This window comes from Macaca fascicularis, chromosome 8 (genome assembly GCF_037993035.2).
Source record: "Macaca fascicularis isolate 582-1 chromosome 8, T2T-MFA8v1.1".
Classification (NCBI taxonomy): Eukaryota; Metazoa; Chordata; class Mammalia; order Primates; family Cercopithecidae; genus Macaca; species Macaca fascicularis.
Window position 1 is genome coordinate 11,211,180 of NC_088382.1, and position 23,041 is coordinate 11,234,220.

Below are 23,041 nucleotides of genomic sequence, written 5' to 3' on the forward strand. Positions count from 1 at the left end.
GAGGGAGCAAACTCTATGGCAGGAAGGCCTGAACAGAAGGGCACAGGACTAATCCAAGAGAGAAATAATGACACCGTCAGCAAAGTGGCAGCCGCATCTAAGTAGGAGTAGCTGAGCTACGAGAGTGGTGAATTCACAGGAAGAGTGAGTGCAGAACAAGCTGGGTGAGACTTTCCAAGTCATCATTCCAATGTGAATGCTAATCCTGCAACGTATATAGCATCGCTAGAAGGCACATAAAAATAAATAAAATGCATGCAATAAATTTGAGAAAATGGCAGACTGCAAAGAGAAAAAGCACAGACAAATTGAGGGAAAAAAAAGGATGATTTGCGCAAACTCATGCCATTAAAAGCCCTGAGGTTTTTCAAACTTTGGGAAAAAAGAAATTTACAACTGCTATTTACCAAATGCTGTCTCCTGATCCAAAGCAAAAAAACCACATACCCTAGGACCAAACCTAGTGAATGGTTACCACAATGCCAAATTTATATCTCAACTGCCAAATGGCAAAGCAGTGGTAAAAGTAATTTTCTAATTGCTAGGATAATTAACAGAGTATCATTTGTTTTAGATAAATAAGGCAGCCCCAGTTCTAACATACTCTCACATGTTACTAGATAATTCGATGATGGTTGTAAACTAGTAAACACAAGTATCAAACATTTAGGACATACACATACACAGCATAGCAATCACTGCCAGTTTGTACACCTCTGATTTATTTTAAAAACAGATGTTCCTGTTAGGAACATTTTAAAAGACAAATACAAAAACTAAATATTATTCTGCGGTAAGATAAATGTTATCACTGATATTTTCATATCACAAAATGTTAACAGAAAAAAAGGTCTTATTTAAGGAAGTCCCATAAATCAAAGATCTCTTCTTGGATTCAGGCTATAAGAAAAAACAAACTTGAATTTGTCTATCTTTGCCTTTTATCATATAGATTTGTGGTACAGTATAAAGCATTTCAGGTAGTTTTAACTTTTCCTATACAACCATGCATGTAAGGCAGAGCTAAAATAGTGACAACTGATAAGCCTTTTGCAAAGCTGTGGCTTCAACACAAGTCCAGGAAGCATGATATGAGAAAATGAATAAAGGCTTTTAAATCTTGGTTTTGCATTCTGGCTTTGGACATTTTACTAGGTATTTGCGTTTAATTTATTAATGTCTCTGGGTCTTGGCTTCCGATATCTGTGAATTGTAATCCCTATCACACAGAAATGTTTTATAGATTAAAGATAACTGTACAAAGCACACAATACAGTATTTATCACACTGGAAAAACTCAACAAATGTTATTATTTATCATCATCTTATTAAGTAGCTTATATACTTAAGTTTTTTTTTTTTATTTTAAAATTTAACTTTCAGATACAGGGGGCCATGTGCAGGTTTGTTACATGGGTATACTGCAGTCAGGTAGTGAGCATGGTACCCAAAAGGTAGTTTGCTCTTGAACCTGTGTCGCCCCCCTCTAGTAGTCCACAATGTCTACTGTTCCCATGTTTATGTCCACATGTGCTCAATGTTTAGATCCCACTTATAAGTGAGAACATGTGCTATGTAGTTTTCTGTTCCGACATTAATTCGTTTAGGTTAATGGCCTCTGGCTCCATTCATACTGCTGCAAAGGGCATGATTTCATTCTTTTTTAGGGCTGTGTGGTATTCCATGGTGTATATATACCACATTTTCTTTATCCAGTCCACCACTACTGATGGGCACCTAGGTTGATTCCATGTCTTTGCTATTGTGAATGGCATGGCAATGAACATACAACTGCATGTATCTTTATCTATTTTCCTTTGTGTATATATCTAGTAATGGGATAGCTGGGCCTAATGGTAGCTCTGTTTTAAGTGGAGAAATTTCCAAACTGTATTCCACAGTGTATAAGCATTGCTTTTCCTCTGCAACTTTGCCAGTATCTACTGTTTTCTGACTTTTTAATAACAGCCATTCTGACTGGTGTGAGACAGTATCTCATTGTGGTTTTGATTTGCATTTCTGATGATTAGTGATGATAAGCATTTTTTCATATGTTTGTTGGCTGCTTGTATGTCTTATTTTGAAAAATGTCTGTTAATGTCCTTTGCCTGCTTTTTGATGGGGTTGGTTTTTGCTTTGAATTAAGTTTCTTATAGATTCTGGATATTAGACCTTTGTCAGATGCATAGTTTATGAATATTTTCTCCCGTTCTGTAGATTGTCTATTTACTCTGCTGGTAGTTTCTTTTGCTGTGCAGAAGCTCTCTAATTAGATCCCACTTGTCAATTTTTATTCTTATTACAACTATTTTTGGAGACTTAGCCAAAAATTCTTTGCTCAGGTTGATGCTGAGAACGGTATTTCCTAGGTTTTTCTCTAGAATTTTTATAGTTTTAGGTTTTATAATTAAATTCTTAATCCATATAAAGTTAACTTTTGTATACGGTGAAAGGTAAGGGTCCCATTTCATTCTTCTGCATATGGCTAGCCAGCTATCCCAGCACCATTTATTGCATAGCGAGTCTTTTCCCCATTAATTGTTTTTGTTGGACTTATCAAAGATCAGATGATTGTAGGTATGTGGCTTTATTTCTGAGCTTTCTGTTCGATTCCATTGGTCTATGTCTGTTTTTTGTACCAGTGCCATGCTGTTTTCTTTATTGTAGCCTGACAGTATAGTTTGAACTTGGGTAGTGTGATGCCTCTGGCTATGTGTTTTGCTTAGGATTGCTTTGACTCTTCGGGTTCTTCTTTGGTTCCATATGATTTTTAGAATAGTTTTTTCTAATTCTTTGAAGAATGATGTTGCTTGTTGGATAGGAATAGCATTGAACCTGTAAACTGCTTTGGGCAGTATGGCCACTTTAATGATATTGATTCTTCTAATCCATGAGCATGGAATATTTTTCCATTTGTTTGTATCATCTCTGATTTCTTTCTGTAGTATTTTATAGTTTTCCTTGTAGAGATCTTTCATCTCTCTGGGACAGCTATATCCCCAGCTATTTCATTTTATTTGTGGCTACTGTAAATGGGATTGAGCTCTTGATTTGACTCTCAGCCTGGATGCTATTGGTGTATAGAAATAGTTACTGATTTTTGTACATGGACTTTGTATACTGAAACCCTGCTAAAATCGTTTATCAGTTCTAGCAGCCTTTTGGTGGAGTCTTTAGGGTTTTTTATACTTAGAATAAAATCATAGTGTCAGTGAAGAGAGGTAGTTTGACTTGTTTTTTTTTTCCCTATCCAGATGCCTTTTATTTATTTTTCTTGCCTGATTGCTCTGGCTAGAACTTTCTTGTGTTATTTCTTAGTGGTCATTTGTCAGTCATTATATCTTATCTGACCTTATCTGTATTATTTGGTATCACTGATCACTTCTTCCTCCTTAAAATGTTTTCCTCCTTGGCATCTAGTGTACCACACTCCTCGTTTTCCTCCTCCCTAGATCGTTACCCCTTCTCAGTCCTTGCTGGTTGCTTTTCATTCTCTTGACATTGGAGTACTCCAGGAGTCTGTCCTTATACCTCTTTTCTACATTGTCTAACTCATTCCTTTGGTGAGCTCATGCAGTCTTGTAGCTTTAAATAGCACCCATGAACTGACAATTCCCCAATTATACCTCCAGCCTAGTTCTCTTTGCTAACTTCCATACTCTGGAGGTTACTGGTTACTATATGGAGTAAATGACATATAGTTATGAGCTATAATCCAGCTGCCTATGGACATCACTACATGAATTATGTAAGACTTCTCATGCTTTTCTCGTGTCTAAAATGGAGCTCCCCCTAGTGCTTCCCTTGAAACGTACGCTGCAGAATCTCCTGTTAATGACAACTCCATCCTTTTAGTTACTCAGGCCAAAAACTTTGGGAGTCTTTCTTGATTCCCCTCTTTTCCCACACAGTATGCTCACCCCATCAGACTATTTCTCTTGGCTATGCCTCCAAAACATATCCAGAATCCAATCACTTCTCACTACATCTGCTGTCACCAACTTAATGACAGTATCCCTCTCAGCTGGCTGGTGGCGACAGCCTTCTACTAGGTCTCCTTGCTTCCAGTATAATCCCCTTAGATTAACACAACATGACAGCAGAGAAATCCTGTTAAAACCTAAGTTAGATATACAAATCTTGTGCTCAATATCTTCCAATGGGTCTTCTTCTTACTCTAAGAAGAAACTGAAGTCTTTATAATGTTCCAGAAGGCCGTAAACAATCTCCCTGACTTCATTCCACCCCGCAGCTTTCTGACTTCACCTTTTCCTCTCCCCTTTCTTCACTCCACTCCACTCCACTTCATGCAACTCAAATGCCACAATTATCAGTTAGCTAGAACCACTGAGAATTAAAGTAACTTCTGAAAAATTAAGTTAGTAACAAAATATGAATATTTAATTTCACACATAACTTCTTAATAAATCCAAACAGTGATGGAAAGTAAAATCTTCCTAAGGATTAATATTAGAATTAAAAGTTCTTATGGATTCATAATGTAGCTATCTGCTTTGGAAGACCTATATACTGTTACGTGCCGAGAATACAAAAACTTAATTACTACATCTTTTGTTTTCCCCACTGAGCAATAAAATCATGACAACTATCAGTATGTCTAGATGTATTATTACATATTTACTCCAAATGTAATTTTAGCGTTTACATTTTAATATAAAATATATGTTGTTATCTCACGAATGGCTGCTGGGTACAGGAGAAAAGGTTTCCTTGCTCTGATCATGCTGGGGAAGCTCTTCAAGTTATAACTACCATCTAGACAGAATAGCCTAGCATCCAGCTCACCTTTCATCTAAGAGCATAAAATAGAAATATTAATTTTTAATTTCTTAGGACTATTATTATTGTTAAACAAGATTTTTAAACGAGATTCCAAAATACCAGTATTCCAAATAATTACCTCTTTTCTTCTCATTCTGTCTTTGGACAATACTTTTTGTTTTTGTTTTTGTTTTTGAGATGGAGTCTCGCTCTGTTGCCCAGGCTGGAGGGCAATGGGGTGATCTCGGCTCACTGCAGCCTCCGCCTCCTAGGTTCAAGCAATTCTCCTGCCTCAGCCTCCCAAGTAGCTGGGACTACAGGCACCCACCACCACACCCCGCTAATTTTTGTATTTTTAGTAGAGGCAGAGTTTCACCATGTTGGTCAGGCTAGTCATGAACACCTGACCTCAAGTGATCCTCCTGCCTTGGCCTCCCAAAGTGCTGGGATTATAGGCAAGAGCCACCACGCTGGGCCTTGACAATACTTTTAGAAAGAAAAAAGACTGGTCCTGAAAACCACTTGCCACAATCTTTCACTCTTACACATGTGCCAAAACAATAGTTATTTACTTATGTATCTGTTTCCTAATTCACTGTGAGTTCACTGAGAAAAGAGAATTTTAAAGGCTTAGCAAAGTACCTTACATATAGTAGGGTATTTAAAAAAAAATAATGAATGAGAGTTATTGTCAGCTTTTGATTTATATTGCTAAAGGTCAAGAGAGGACAAGGATAATCCAACATGGTGAATTTAAATTTGTGTGACAGATTTACACTGACACTTCAATACAAGCATGTGTGATGTTCGACGCATTTCCTAAGAAATAAAATCACAACTGTGAAGCTATAAGTCCTCAGAGAGCTCTCTAAACTGCGACATATAGTATATTTTGTTTTTCTTTAAGATGAAGATCCAGTTTGGCCTAGACCAACTCCTTTGGGGCTTTCTAGATTACCATGACCAACTTGTCCTGGTTTGCCCAGTACATTCCTGATCCTAGGAAACCCACTGATCACAGCAAACAAAGACGGTTGGTCACCCTACCTTAGCCAGGCAATGTAAATCAGTTTCTTCGTTTCTGGATCTGTCCTGAATGAGAAAATTGTGTGTGCATGTGCATACGCTATCAGGTGACATATTGTACTCTACTTTTAGTAGTAAGATTGCTCAATGTACCGTCAGTTTTGTAAGCAGTTTTGTAAGTACTACCTCTCTGAACTCATGTGTTCCACATATCATCTTTATAATTTTTTTTAACTTCCTGCATCTTCCTGTGTCCAGGTCTGGCTTCAAAAATAAAGTATTGTATATGTATTTTCTCAGTTTAACCAGTCTCAATACCAGTTACTTCACATTTATTCACCATTCTCCCCCCAATAGCTCCTTTTTAAATTATAAAATTAATACATTCCCTCTAAAAATTCAAAAAGTAGAGAAAATACTACAATATAAACGTTTCTATTTTTCCCTCCAGCCAAACAAGCCCCCTTCCCAAATGTAATCACTATTTACAGTGGCACAATGGTCATTTCAGATATTTTTTCCATGTATATGAACATGTATTTATTTCTTCTCTGAGTTCTTTTTGTTGCTGTTTTTTTTCCCCACACAAATAGGATTGTTATTATGTTCTTCTATGATTAGCTTCTTTCTCTATTAATATTAGTACATATCTGTCTTATTCTTTGCCATAGCTGTACAGTATTTCCATTGTGTGGCTGTACCATAATTATTTAGTAATGTTCTACTTTTGCTCTGTCTTATCAAAACATATTTCATTTGAATCCACCATTTGGTTAAGATCAATCAGTTTCCCTTCTAAAAATAAAACATTATGTTAGCCATTAAAATGAAATTCTTAGGAAAACACAATAAACACATAATTAGCTTTATTAAATTTCTATCAGGCAAAAGAGACATGATTAATCTGCTAAGAAACTAAGAAGCAAAGAGCTTAGTAGCTCTTTGAGACAGTGATATTTAGATGAGAACCCTAAACAAATTAACAGCTAGAGAATCGATATAGGCATGAGTCCATGGAAATAAGTCTATTTCATTGCTGATGACTGTCTTTTAAAGGGATTTTTAAATAGTACCATAATGAAGATCAGGCAGTCTTATTGAGGTTACTTAACTTTTGGAATACTAGAATGATAATTTAAAAGACAAACCTTGTGGAAAATAAATATTGATTAACAAGGTGAGATGAAAGAAAAAAAGCTATTTTATTTACTTCTTTATCAAAAAGTATGATGCCTCTGATTTGTCTCTTCTGCAGATGACATGACTAGATTCTCTAACAGTCGTATGTTTTCTCTCCCATCATGAGTCTTTCTCTCCGGTCCTGGACCTCTTGGTCAGTGGTTCTTTCAAGCATGGTTCTTAGAGCTAAACACATCTAACCACAGATATAGTGTCATCACAGTGGACCATGGCGTGATACTACTCCTAAAACCTAAGGCTGTTTAACATATTAATATGTCTTTAATTCACAGTCTTTGTAATGGGGGAGATGGGTGACAACAGTGCTGACTTCCTCACAAAGTTGTCTTCCGGTTAAAATGACATAGAACCTTTACAGCAACATGGATGCAGCTGGAGGCCATTATCCCAAGTGAACTAATGCAGGAAAAGCAAACCAAACACCACAGGTTCTCACTTATAAGAGGGAGCTAAACAGTGAATACACATGGACACAAAGATGGGAAAACAGGCACTGGGGACTGCTTGAGCGGGGAGTTGGCCGGATGGCTACCCATTGGGTATTATGCTCACTACCTTGGTGATGCGATCATTCGTAAACCAAGCCTCAGCAACACACAGTTTACTCAAGTAACAAACCTGTAAATGTACTCACTCCTGAATGTAAAACAGAAGTAGGGGGAAAAAAGAATCGGAGGAAGGGACAGGAGGAACAAGATAGAAAAAAAAGACATGTAGGATGCAACCAAACTTTTATATTTGAGATGCTGTAAAAGGAACAACAATAATTCATTAGTTGGAGGGTGGCTCTCTCTATATCAAATAGTTAAACTATTTTGACTTTGATAAAAGATCTTCAGTCTATAGTGAGTCTAAGCCAGTGTCCAGTGCAAGATGTAGAAAATAGAAAACATAAGCAATGACTAAATAAAATGACATAGAAGATACAAAAAATTTTAAATACAAATATTTTATTAAAAATAACAGGTAAAATTTGGGCATTTTCTATATACTAAGCAGTTTTCTAAGTGCATTATATGTATTAGCTTGTTTATACAGCAACTACCTTAGCTAGAAACTACTATTACTTCCATCCAACAAATGAGGGAACTAAGGAACAGGGGGGATTAACATGGCAAATTAAAAGCAGAGTCAGGAGTCAATTCCAGGCAGTCTGACTTAGAAACTCTCACTCTGCCTTTCTAATTATCCTTTGTGTGAGGGCTCAAGTTCTAGATAGGATGTTCAGAAATGGACTAACATAGCTGAGGGGCAAGAGTTACTCTTGGCAGACACGGATCTCCTTGGTTCTGACAACTTGAGCATTCTGATCCATAGGTCAGTGCACATTAAACCCTATCAATAATGACAGTGTGACTGTTCCATTGGATGAGCGCCCCAGAAATGTGGAACTCCGTCATAACAGAAGCTGCCTAAAAATAGTTAAATATAGCAGGACAAGGAAGAATAACAATATTAAAATTGGAGAGAATAATAGATTCTGCCTCCTTCCCAGTGCAGGATTTTTCTAGATATCTCTAACAGACAGTCACTTGGTCTCTTCTTGAACTAACTCCCCTGCCCCAGTTACTTCAACTGCTTATTAGATAAGAATTTTCTGACTACCTTCTTGGTCACGCTCTGGTTGGTCAATATCCCTTCTTAAAATGTGACACCCTGAATTGAGCACTAAATCCAAAAATGGTCTGATCTAAACAAGCAAGCTCTCTCTCTCTTAAGTAGAACCTGTCAGAGCTATCATAGCGAAGGTTCTAACACTGCATTGGGAGGTTGAACTAGCTGACATTAAGTCCTCATCCAAATAAGATTCTATGAATCCTAGATAGATTACATGAGCAGAGATAAAATAACAATTGACATTTCATAGCCTCAGAAAGGATATTCTTCCAAAGTAACAGATGTACTCATGTTTAGGAGGGCATTTTAAAAGCTACAGAATTTATGAAATATAAAACAAGGTTTCTGTAATTCAAGTTGCCATAAATAGTAAAAATTTATTATTTAGTTATTTATTTATTTACTTATATTTATTCCCAGGTTCAAATGATTCTCCTGCCTCAGCCTCCTGTGTAGCTAGGATTACAGGTGCCTGCCACCACGCCCAATTTTTACATTTTTAGTAGAGACGGGGTTTCACCATGTTGGCCAGGCTGGTCTCGAACTCGTGAACTCAAATGATCCACCCACTTCGGCCTCCCAAAGTGCTGGGATTACAGGCGTGAGCCACCAAGCTTAGCCAAAAATTTATTTTTAAAGTGAGAATATAAAGGACTATCTTTATTTTAAATGTATTAGGAAGAGAAAGAGAAGGGAAGGGAGAAGAGCAGATAAGATTGAACAGGAAATCCATAGGGTAATCTTTGTGAGAATAAAGCTTTGAATGCTAGCTTTATTCAATTTTAACATAACATTATCATTGTGGAATCTTCAAGGGGATTTTTCAGCGGCCAGCAATTTGTGTTTCTCTTTTCCAGCCTCAGAATCAGCAGAATTAAAATGTGTGGTGAAAATGAGTTTCTAGCATGCTCTCACAAGATTTGTGTGAACAAAAACGCTTAGTACTCTCCAAGTGTAACATTAGGTTTTCATCATCTAATGAGAAATAGCTGGTAGATTTTATGAAAAGAAAAAAATCCAAGGTTTCTCGGTCTGATAGTAACGTGTTGTTTTATACTTCATGAAAGGAGAAAAGTTTTCACACTACCCAAACTGCACATAAATTTTTTTGTAGCTAATATTTGCAGTCTTATGTTTTCATATCTAAGCATCAAAGATTCTAAGTAATGGACAACAGATAGAGCTTTTCTTGAAAGAAGAAACCACTTGCACTGATCGGCATTTAATAAATTACACAGGAGGGAATCAGTCCACCTTAGATCATTAGTCATTTTAACCGCAAACTGGGAAAGTGACAAATTCCTTCAGCTGATTTTAATGTGGCTAAGAGCTCTAGGATTCTGCAGATATGCCGTCACCTCAAAGTTTCTTTTTTTTTTTTTTTTTTTTTTTAATTTATTTATTATTATTATACTTTAAGTTGTAGGGTACATGTGCATAACGTGCAGGTTTGTTACATATGTATACTTGTGCCTTGTTGCTGTGCTGCACCCATCAACTCGTCATTTACATCAGGTATAACTCCCAATGCAATCCCTCCCCCCTCCCCCCTCCCCCTTCCCCCCTCCCCCCTCCCCATGATAGGCCCCGGTGTGTGATGTTCCCCTTCCTGAGTCCGAGTGGTCTCATTGTTCAGTTCCCACCTATGAGTGAGAACATGCGGTGTTTGGTTTTCTGTTCTTGTGATAGTTTGCTAAGAATGATGGTTTCCAGCTGCATCCATGTCCCTACAAAGGACACAAACTCATCCTTTTTGATGGCTGCATAGTATTCCATGGTGTATATGTGCCACATTTTCTTAATCCAGTCTGTCACTGATGGACATTTGGGTTGATTCCAAGTCTTTGCTATTGTGAATAGTGCCGCAATAAACATACGTGTGCATGTGTCTTTATAGCAGCATAATTTATAATCCTTTGGGTATATACCCAGTAATGGGATGGCTGGGTCATATGGTACATCTAGTTCTAGATCCTTGAGGAATCGCCATACTGTTTTCCATAATGGTTGAACTAGTTTACAATCCCACCAACAGTGTAAAAGTGTTCCTATTTCTCCACATCCTCTCCAGCACCTGTTGTTTCCTGACTTTTTAATGATCGCCATTCTAACTGGTGTGAGATGGTATCTCATTGTGGTTTTGATTTGCATTTCTCTGATGGCCAGTGATGATGAGCATTTTTTCATGTGTCTGTTGGCTGTATGAATGTCTTCTGGACCTCTTCAAGGAGAACTACAAACCACTGCTCAGTGAAATCAAAGAGGACACAAACAAATGGAAGAACATACCATGCTCATGGATAGGAAGAATCAATATCGTGAAAATGGCCATACTGCCCAAGGTTATTTATAGATTCAATGCCATCCCCATCAAGCTACCAACGAGTTTCTTCACGGAATTGGAAAAAACTGCTTTAAAGTTCATATGGAACCAAAAAAGAGCCCGCATCTCCAAGACAATCCTAAGTCAAAAGAACAAAGCTGGAGGCATCACGCTACCTGACTTCAAACTATACTACAAAGCTACAGTAACCAAAACAGCATGGTACTGGTACCAAAACAGAGATATAGACCAATGGAACAGAACAGAGTCCTCAGAAATAATACCACACATCTACAGCCATCTGATCTTTGACAAACCTGAGAGAAACAAGAAATGGGGAAAGGATTCCCTATTTAATAAATGGTGCTGGGAAAATTGGCTAGCCATAAGTAGAAAGCTGAAACTGGATCCTTTCCTTACTCCTTATACGAAAATTAATTCAAGATGGATTAGAGACTTAAATGTTAGACCTAATACCATAAAAATCCTAGAGGAAAACCTAGGTAGTACCATTCAGGACATAGGCATGGGCAAAGACTTCATGTCTAAAACACCAAAAGCAACGGCAGCAAAAGCCAAAATTGACAAATGGGATCTAATTAAACTAAAGAGCTTCTGCACAGCAAAAGAAACTACCATCAGAGTGAACAGGCAACCTACAGAATGGGAGAAAATTTTTGCAATCTACTCATCTGACAAAGGGCTAATATCCAGAACCTACAAAGAACTCAAACAAATTTACAAGAAAAAAACAAACAACCCCATCAAAAAGTGGGCAAAGGATATGAACAGACATTTCTCAAAGTTTCTTAAGTGATAAAGTCCTTGTTGTTTCTGCATTTGTATAATGAATGCGGCAGCCAAAAACAGCCAGGAGCAGAGACCTCTAGTTCAGTTCCCTGCCCACAGCCTTCTCTCCCAATTGTAATGGGTATTGAACACTCTCTGAAAGTAGGAGATAATTTTATGGGGCATTTTTGTAATATTCAAGAGTAGGGTATTATCATGTTACTATTAACAAATTAAAGCATTTTTATTTATAAAATCAAAATATATAACATTTTATATTTAGAATTGATCTATTTCCAAATTTACTAGTTTAGTTATCCAAATATGCATTTCAAGTGATTATGCTTAGTATTTACAGTGCTTTTTTAAAGCTTTACTATTGATGGCATTCTTAGTAGAGAATAGAGAAAAACTAAGTTAGTCACTGAAAACATTCTTCTAAAAGGCAGAATATGAAGATTTTTGATACTTCTAGAAATTTGTTTTCATAATATAATCCTAATTTAACTGAATGAGATGAGTGAATGGATTAATATGCATATGTGTGAGACAGAGAAGCAAGCTCGAGTGATAATCTCTTTAATAAAAGGAAAAAAAGGCAGTGATAAAGAAAAAACAACCAGGTATTGACTGAATGCTTAGTATTCCCCTAAAATTTATGTTGAAGCCCCAACCCCCAATATGATAGCATTTGGAGACAGGGTCTTTGTGAGGTAATATGATTTAGATGAGGTCATAAGGGTGGGAACCTCATGATGAGATTAGTGCCCTTCTAAGTACAGACACGAAAAAACTTGCTGGGCCGGGCACAGTGGTTCACGGCTATAATCCCAGTACTTTGGGAGGCCAAGGCGGGTGGATCACGAGGTCAGGACTTCAAGACCAGCCTGACCAACATAGTGAAACCCCGTCTCTACTAAAAATACAAAAAATTAGCCAGGTGTGGGGGCAGGCACCTGTAATCTCAGCTACTCAGGAAGTTGAGGCAGGAGAATTGCTAGAACCCAGGAGGCAGAGGTTGCAGTGAGCCAAGATCGCACCACTGCACTCCAGCCTGGGTGACAGTGCAAGACTCTGTCTCAAAAGAAAAAAAGAAAAAACCTGCTCACCAGAAACTGACCATCTGACCATGATTTGGACTTCCCAGCCTCTAGAACTGTGAGAAATAAATTTCTGTTGTTTAAGCTACCTTGTCAGTGTCAATGTCAATGGTATAGCAATCCTAGCTAAGACACTAAAAATGGTCTACAATGAATTAAGAAATAGTTTACATTGGTTTTATATTGTGGCCAAACAACTGTTTTAATAATGACAATTCAAAGTTACAGATAATTAGGCCGGGCGCGGTGGCTCAAGCCTGTAATCCCAGCACTTTGGGAGGCCGAGACGGGCGGATCACAAGGTCAGGAGTTCGAGACCATCCTGGCTAACACGGTGAAACCCCGTCTCTACTAAAAAATACAAAAAACTAGCCGGGCGAGGTGGTGGGCGCCTGTAGTCCCGGCTACTCGGGAGGCTGAGGCAGGAGAATGGCGTAAAAACCCGGGAGGCGGAGCTTGCAGTGAGCTGAGATCCGGCCACTGCACTCCACCCTGGGCGACATAGCGAGACTCTGTCTCAAAAAAAAAAAAAAAAAAAAAAGGTTACAGATAATTTCAGAATTCTTAAATCCATAATTAACTTATCACTTTCTTTCAGCCATTTTTCATCAGGCTGGAAGAATTTCCTGAAATCAGACTTCTGTTTGCACCTAAACAAGCTTTTTTTTACACAATATAGTCTTTTACTTAAATAACTTTTTGTAGAATACTCTACTGCCAGATGATATTAACTGAACACTCTGTTCAATCCAAAGGGTACTCAAAATCATAATCATTACAGAGATATTTTAAAATATCTTTATCATGTAATATTTAATCCATAAAAACATGTAAGTTATAAAGCATAATATTAAAACACCATCCAGCACCCATTCAGTTGGAGAACTGGGACATCGGCAATACCACAGAAGCTATCCCGTGTGTTTCTTCCTGCTCTTTTTCCTTTGCCACTCTGTGACATGGGTGTTTTTCCAGCTACTGCTGTAGTTGTAATCCACTCTACTAATGTGAAGTTTGGTTTACTTGTAAAGGCAGAAAGAACACTTTAAACTTCGATTCTAAGAATTTTAAAAACAGATGCTGAAGTGTCATATTTGTAATTTGGCTTCTAAATAAAATTTTAATAATGACTCACACTCATGGCCAAAGGATTTAGTACCAACTCCCTCCGGTCCCTTGAGCAGTCTAAAGTGGAAAACAGCAGGAAACTCGTGCTTTGGGATATGAGGGCAGGACAATTCAAAGCAAGGACGGTGGCTAAATAGAGGTAAATAGACAACTAAGTTTTATCATTTTGCTGCTTTTTAGCACTGTGGTTGGTCCCCTTCTACTAAAAATTCATTTCTCCAACAGAGAAAACAGTGCAGTTGGCATTGGTACTAATTACCCTTACCAGTAGAAATGTCATGCTTGACAAAATAGAGATTGTTTTAGTAGAAGCAATTCCCGAATGAAAAATAAAAAAGACATTTTCAAGTCCTTATTGGTACAAAATGAATATACATAAGCATAAAGATTTTATACAATATATCCCAACATAAGTATGCAAGCAAACTTGCTCTAAGGGATTTCAGCACTATAGTAAGATATGCATTGCTCAGCAAGACGTACTCCGAAGAAGTGATTTGATTAGATATATAATTAAACCTAAAGTATTTGAAGAGTTCCCCAATGCAGACTTACTGCATTTTGACCTTCTTGTAATCCCAAGTAGCATCTCAACTAGGATCCATAAAAGTTAGAAATTTAAAACTGGTATGACCTTTTATCTACCAAGATTTGGCAAGAATGGAGGATGATAAAGGTCACTATAGGCCAGAGAGAGCCAGATATGTATGCTCAGGTAATGCTAACACTTTCTTTCTTAAAGGGGAAGAGGGCTCGACATAAACTTTATTGCAGATACCATGAGTGTTCTATCCAGTGTGAGGATACAGTCTCTTATGAAATTCAATTCTGCATTATGGGTAATTGTTACTAACTCTGCTGAAAAATAAGTAACAAAATATATAATAATCTTGAAATGTCAGAGTCAAAAGGTACTTTAGAGCTCAATGGCCCAAATTCTTCATTTTTTTAGGCTACAGAAATTGAGAACTCAGAGATATGATAAAACTTGCCATGAACACATGGCTAATAACAGCTGAAACTTAAAATCTGGTCTTCTAGCTTCAAGTTCCTGCTTTTTCCCACAATACCATGACCCCAAAAGATGCACATAAAATTATGTTTTTGCGTTCCTAGGGGGAAAATACTTAAATTGTAAGATATAAATTCAAAAGAACTGAATATATCTAAAGATGTAAATATATTTGGGAAGATATTTTAAAATCCTCACTTACTCTTCCAAGTAACTATGAAAGAATCATTTTCAGTAATCAAGCTGAAAAAAAGATGGAATCTTTCTTGCCCAATAGATAATAAGCACTGAGTTATGTTTTCTTTTAGTCAGGTATTTCAGTCATGTGTCACTACATAACAAACCACCCCAACAGCGAGGAATTACCTGGGCAGGTCTTCCGCTCTATGTGGTATGAGCTACGGTGCTAGGATGGCTGATGTCACCCTAAGGATGGATCGGGAACTCAGATGGGGTTAAATTGTCTGGGACGTGTGGATAGTTAGAATCATTAAGAAGCTTCCATATGAACTCAGGTGGGTCTGTTGGCTAGGAGCCTCAGTTCTTCACGTGGACCTCGTCACATGGCTGCTTGGGCTGCCTCATGGTATGGCAGCTGGGTTCCAAGAAGAAGAATTACCAAAAAAGAGACTAGCAGCTGCCAGGCCAACTCAGGGGCTTGTCCTGAAAAGGACAGAGTATCACTTGTGCCTTATTTTATTCAAAGCAGTCCCAGGCTAAGCTCAGAGTCAATGTGGCAGGGGGCTAGATGAGGGCATGAATAATAAAAGGGATGGTTTATTGAGGCATCTCCAAAGTACAACCTACCACATAAAGATTGTTAAAATCCTGGCCAAACACAGTATTTGGAAAAAAGTGTTTTTCCACTTTTTTCCGAGATGGGGGTACTGACCAAGAATAATGAGACGGAGGTACTGACCAAGTGTACCCCCGTCGGGTACTTGGGGGGTACTGACCAAGAATAATGAGAAGGGAGACGGGGGTACTGATGGGGGTACTGCCCAAGAATAATGAGAAACTCTACAAATCTAAAACTTAAATGTAGATACAAATAATTACACTAATCCTCCATCTTTCTAGTTCTTCACTGGATGGGCTTTATGGAATTCCATATATGGCATTATTTTCAGCCAGATATTAATTTTTAATCAACATATGTTTAAAAATGGGCATATATCTCCATAATGTATTTCTGAATTTATAAGCTGCTAATTTAAACAAAATTATTTATTAAATGTGACACTGGGTGAAGAGAGGGAAGGCCAAGCTCCAACTGAATTAATTCAATTATATGCTTTATAGATTACCAGGCAACCTATATGTTATTTTATCCAAAGCCAGCTAGGACAGAGCTTGGATAGATAATAAAGACATTTAAGGGGAGAGAATGGGAACACTGGAGTACTTAAAAGTATGTAAGTATCCATTCTAGATATATTTGAAAGTTTCAAAAAAATTATCAAAGGAGTAGGAATCTAATTTACTGAAGGGTACTGTGTGCACTGTACTAGGTACACTGACCACATTATTTCACTTAATCCTCTCAAATGCCTCGTGGAATGGGTATGGTTATTTCCATTTGTGCGTGAGTAAATTAAAAACTATAGAGTCATTGACACACACTTGGAAAGCAGAATAGAAACCAATCCCTTTGACTTTACAGTCTATTTGCCCTATCACAATTTTTCTATGGTGTCTTCAAGGTACAGCACTAAATTCACTAAATTCTACTTTATTTCTGATTGATTTCCTTTTGGAAGCAGTTTTCAAACACTTTACTTTTCTCTGTTTCCAGTCTTCTTCATTATTAACTATTTGGAAGCAAATATTTACAGAAAGTTGACATTTAAAGAAATCCTTAAGTTTTCTGAATTAAAATCATGTTCCTCCAATTACCTGTTCATCTAAATTTGTGGTTTCTTACAGAAGGGTATACTAAATACTAAAGCCTTAAAAATAAAAGGGCCAGGAAAAAACATTCTCACCTTAAATCAGCACTTTATAACTGTATCACAGCAAAAGGAATATTGTATCATTTTAGTGCATTAGCTTCAATGTCTTCCATAATGTCTTAATCATTCTACCAATGTCTAAGCTCCTTGTTAACCAGTACCATCAACCATAGGGTTATCTCCCATGGCACTAAGCACAGTCACCTACACATAGTAGGTATTAAGTGTTGGTGGACAGAGGGAAACCTGAAATACTCAAAATTACATTGGAGATGTTATTTTAAAAGCACCTATCAAATATTAGTTACTTTCAATTATTTGGTGACATATAATAATAGCAATGGTAGGCAGAGTAGATATATTCAAAGATATATTATTTCTATTTGGGAATATGTGCAGTAGTCCCTAACCCTTGCCTATTGCCTGATAAGATGAGGAATGAATAAATTTAGGACATTTATTTTGGAAGGGAATAAAGACAGTTAGAAAAGGAACACAGAAGGAACACAGAAAGGAACCACAAAGAACTCTCAAAAGAGTTGACTGTTGGACTAATTTTATTCAAATATTTATTTTCATTTATTATAAAAGGTATATTTATGAAAATTAACACTGGAAAATAAGAGAATATTACCACCTTAAATTTAGATAGCAAACAAGGCCAGAACATGGGATAATAGCTAATAAAACATCTGATACTGATATAAAACACTGTAAAGGGAGATTAAAGGTCAAAAAAATCCAAGTTTGAAAATATAGGAATAAAGAATTCTAGAAAGGGAACAACCTATCTTAAGGTTCTGGTTCACCTAATGGCAATAATGAATTGTGGACTGTCATGACTAATCATACTGGGCGGAAGGTAGAAGATGACTAAATAATATCAATGTCCGTATGTTTCTAAAAGTGGCCATCATTATAACATGTATATAATTGTATACAAGTATCATTTTAGAGCAACAACAAAAGGTAGCATTTTAGAACAAAAAAAATTTCTGCCTTTTTTTAGGGGAAAAAAAAAAGTCAATAAAATTTCTAGTGTAGCCAAGAAGCAATTTTGATTTATGTGTAAAATAAAAGCATAGTAACGATATAAACTGTATAAAACCTTATTGATGTTTTATAATTTTCGGAATTCGAAAGGTTAGGAAAACAATTGTCTTTGGGAAATAAAATATTAACTTCTCACATATTACCTAATTAGATAATCATCAAGTCACAGCATAGCATTAAGAGTACTTAAAATTTACACTCTCATTGTATAATCCCACATATTACATCAAAAAAAAAACCTAAAGTCTCAAACCCCCACATATCTCTAGGCAAATTCCCCACCTACTAACCACTGTATAAGAGACATTTCTTTTCCAAAAACACTTCAAAATTAACATTTTCATGGGCTTTTTAAATTTACAAACCAGGAACTGTAGTAAAAACTAAGACAGAAAAGGGCTCAGTCAAGCAATAATACAGTAATTTAGGAAACTTCTAAAAAAGGATTTGGTTCTACACTGTGTTCTAAAATGAAATTCAGGAAATAAACTTTATATGCCTGACTTACTATATGTGAAAAGGTACCTTTAGCCTCTCATTAATATACAATCTGACTTTCTAATTCTAAATAAACACATGTAAATGTTCTAAAAAAGGATTACATATCTACTAAGACAGATACTTGTAATTTTAGCAGCTAGATTTGACTACCTGTTTTCTTGATAACAACAGGAAGAAAATAAAACAAATTGGAATAACTAAGGGATCTTGTCCCAATCTCCACTAGCACCCAGAACATTTAATACCTTGTGGCTTTACTGCAACTGGTACATTTAATAAGAATTACTCTGTGCCATAAATGAGAATAATATCTAAACAGGAATTATTCAATTCAAATCACACAGATGAGCAATTGTTAATTATTTCTTATACGCACAGCACTAAAACCATAAAATAAATGCTTAATTTTCTTTTTCTATCTAATTTAATTTGAAAAAACTGAAAATCTAAAAAAGTGTAAGTACATTTTGGAACATTATTGCATTATTTATATTTTAGGAATCCTTTGGTACAATAATAATGCTTGAGGTATGTTCTTAAAAATATTCTACACATTATAAAATATACAGTTCTCCCTCATGTTATCAGTACCCAAAAAGAAATTAATAGAATAATATTAATAATAACAAAAAACATAAAATCTCGCATTCACATACTTCTGATTTAATTTTCTAAATGGCAAAGGGTAGATGTTTTTCTCACTCAGAGGATAAAATTATGTTTATCAAGGAACAACAGAATTGTATTCTAAGCTTCTGCTATACGCAAAGTGCCAGCCTTGGTCCTGGTAGAAAATACAAGGAGAGCTAATAGAGGAGTAAGAGAAAAAGATATTTATGAACTTTAAGGAACTCTGAATGCCATAGAATCATATAGAAAAGGAACCACAGGAATTTGGATGAGGAATACATTGGTTGTAGTTAAAGGAAGTATATTCTCCTTTAAAGAAAAGGAAAAATAAATGAGTTCTATACACTCGTGTAGGAGATAAAGCAGGGAGAAGAGATAATTTGTTAAAGTATCAGGGATCATGTTCCTTAATTATTATGATTTACTGCACTAGGAATGTGGCTGTCAAAGTAGAACGGTAAGGAAGGGAGAACGAAGCCGTGACAGAAATCAGCTTCTGCTGTAGTACTCTCACATAAATTCTGTAGTATTAAAATGGTTATAGAAAACTGACGTAGGCCGGGCGAAACAAGCTCTGTCTCAAAAACAGCTGCATTTAACCACAGATGAGAAGGCCCTTTTCTACACAGTGATAGAAATCACTTTATCTACCTGGAGAATCCAAATAAAATCTGGAGTTTAAAGTGCACACAAGAGTGTTAAATTCCCTAAAGCAACTTCAAAACTGAAGGAAAAATGAACAGTTACCATTTTAAAACACTTCCCAAGAGTAAGTAACAGTGCTGAGTAAATCTTCGCTAGTTTATAGCTTGATATGTGTAATTTAACCTTCTATGAAAGTAGAAGTCTCTCCCCAAATTACCCAGAGAAACAAAATACTCACTGGGACATATAACAATATATGACCTATCTACAAAGACAAATTAACATAAATTATATTCTGAGGGACTCGATTCCTTGCCACTATTTTTGGATTTTATTAAAATAGAGAAAAAGTGGGGAAGCATGCAAAAATTTGATCTGCAAAATTATCACTCACAGAAAAGTAATTTTTTAAAAGCAAAATAGTTCATTATTTCTAAGGTGTACCATCCATCCTGATATTTGCCATAACATTTTCACTGTAGATAATTTTAAAAGAATTCATTCTTTAAATATCAGACATATAATTTTCCTCAATATATGTAATGCGTCTTTAAAAATATTTTAGGTTTTTAGTTAACATTAAAAAATTAACTCTCATTAAAAAAAACCAACTTTATGGTATAGAGTGCATTGGTTTTCAAAGTCTAATCACTGCAAAACTTTACAATTACTAAAGCCATAACAGATTACATTTCAGTCTATCTTCAGCAAGAATACAAAGTAGGTAATGAAGCTGCCAGCTGTATATTTTATATATTACCTTGCATTCATGGCAACTGTATATTAATATAGAATATTCCTCTCTGTTTTAATCTATTTTCTTTCAATATTCCACAATTAAAACTTAGCCAATACAAATAATAATAAAAGAGCAGAACTGTATAGATGTAAAAAAATCATTAACAGCAATTTCTCAGCTTTAATGGAAAAAGTGTTGGTATCTAGCAAACAAATCTTCTTCTGCCAAATAAGAAATCAAAAACACAAATGTCTTAACAAAGATGGGTAAACAGGACACACATATTTCCAGTTTCCATTATCATACCCAGAAAAGAGCATATGCTGTAATTTTAATCACCGACAAAGCTGCAGTTTCATGTAACAAATAACTTGCAGTGTCTGACATTTAAGAGAAAAGGCTTACTTAAGATGCATGCTTCACCAGTTCTATGAATGTGTCACAACTGCCAATAACAGATATAGCAGCATTTCATTTACAGTGAAAAGATGCTAGTTAAAATAAAGCCATGTAGGTATACATGCTTATATATATATGCCACTTTCACAAAATTTTGTTGCAAGGCAATTAAAGAGGATTGTATTTAAAATAACTTACCTTTCGCCCATCACTTGCATGGCAATTCACATTTAGAGGAGTCAGTAAAGCCATTAGTTTTTCTTCATTACCACTCCTATAAAAAGGTAGTAAGTCAATTCCTATAAAATTACAAAGCTTCTTATGAATATTTATGCATAATTTTTTCACATGAGAGTAAAATATGGGTTTGCTTTGATTTCTTTTACATGGATCACAAGAAATCTCTTTTGCAATATTCAGTTCAATTACTACATTTCTAATTAATATCTGTTAATTACTCTATAGTGGTATATCTTAAATAATGTAGTTTTCTACATTTTTGTTTTATTTATCTACATAAAGTCATCTTCTTAATTACAAACAAACTTTATTCTGATAAATGGACTAAAACATTGGAGTTAAAAAATACATACAAAATGCTGTAAAGAGCTAATCAATTAAATTATATACGACCAAGAACAACAACAACAAAATAGATGAGGATTTTAACATTTACTTTTTGCTCTTCATTCAAGCTTTACTAGAAAAATCTTCAGAAGAAAATGAAGATATAGGTATTTAAATACTCCAAGAATATCATTGGAAAAGCTGGGCAACTAAGGTTTGCAGGTACCTTAAGAAATGTTCCAAATAAAATTAATCTTATAATCATCACCATATGAAAAGATTTTATTATATATACTAATCATGCAAAATAAAGTATATAAAGATTTAGTATCTGCATAATTGCATAAAATCCAAGCAAGACAATAACGTTATATTTTTTATAGTCCTCCACCTGCCCTCCTCCTTCTCTTCCTTAATGCATTATACACACTTAAAATGAATGGAATCACTTACCTAGCAGCTTCTAGGAGTTCGTCTTTCTTGTATTCACCTAGATGATTGCAAAATATCATGCTGTTAGCATTTGGCAGAAGACAGATTAAGAAATGCAGTAGGCAGCAAATAGAGAATTAAATAGAGAAGAACAGAAAAAGAGAGTCCACACCCCGCTGGGTGATGGAGCCGTGACGTTAGCCAGCTTGTGAAGGCAGCATCACCAGTGCCTTGGAGACGGGCAGCAAATTGACGCAGCTTCTTGTCCAATCCTCAGATGAAATAGCTTTCTTCAGACAACCAATGAATGCTAAATCTCGTGTCCAGAAACACATTCCCTCTGATAACAGCATGCCAGCTGAAGACAATGTCCCCTCCCCCCTTTTCTATTCAGGCTGTCACAGTATACTTGTGAAGCATAATACATTTTGAGACAAAAGCAAAAGAATGTGGCTCTTTAAAGCTACAAATTACTAGTCTTCTCAAAACTGAAGTTTTATTGGTAATGACACGGAAAGTTAAAAAAAAACCATTAATTACTATTGTTGAGCTTTATAGCAGTAGAAAATGCAAATATCAGAACCATGTAGCCTTTGACTCGATAGGGAAGGTCTGTAGACTAGAAATACGTGAACTACGTACCAAATGCCATGAACCTCTTGGAGGCAGCGCTCCAAAAACCAAAACAGTGAATATATTTTGAAACGACAATAATATCCTAACATGCTGTAATCTTAACACTTCATATAAATTCAATACCAATTTGAACACATAATAAATCTTAAAAATATTTTTTAAAAGGAGGTTGGGGTCTTCGAGAACGAGCAGATATCTAACTACTGCGACATGGGTAATTTTTCCCCATTCTGTTTTATCACAATGGATTTTTAAAATATATCAAATGATGAAAATAGAAATATAATTAAAAATCATCCATAATAAATTTCTTAGGGTATTCAAGATCTAACAAATTTTTTTTGCAAGCTCAATTGAAGGACAAAGAATGTTAATAATACAGCGTTTGTTCCTTCAATAAATAAAAAGAACAGCCAGGACTATGATTCAGCTATAATACACTTACTTAGTTTGCTACATCACTAAAGAAATAATTATAAAAAGTATCTTAGCAAATAATTATATGAAAGC

General features: G+C 35.8%; 1 protein-coding gene across 2 annotated transcripts in view; it reads right to left on the bottom strand.

Moving 5' to 3' along the window:
- TNKS (tankyrase) overlaps positions 1-23,041 on the bottom strand; it is a 230,132-nt gene that overhangs the window by 86,454 nt on the left and 120,637 nt on the right. For both annotated transcript variants that reach the window (XM_005562613.5, XM_074000265.1), the window contains 2 exons: positions 21,917-21,953; positions 21,095-21,170 (listed from right to left, as the gene is read on the bottom strand). In XM_005562613.5, coding sequence (XP_005562670.2) covers positions 21,095-21,170; positions 21,917-21,953 — 113 coding nt within the window. The remainder of the gene's footprint in view (positions 1-21,094; positions 21,171-21,916; positions 21,954-23,041) is intronic.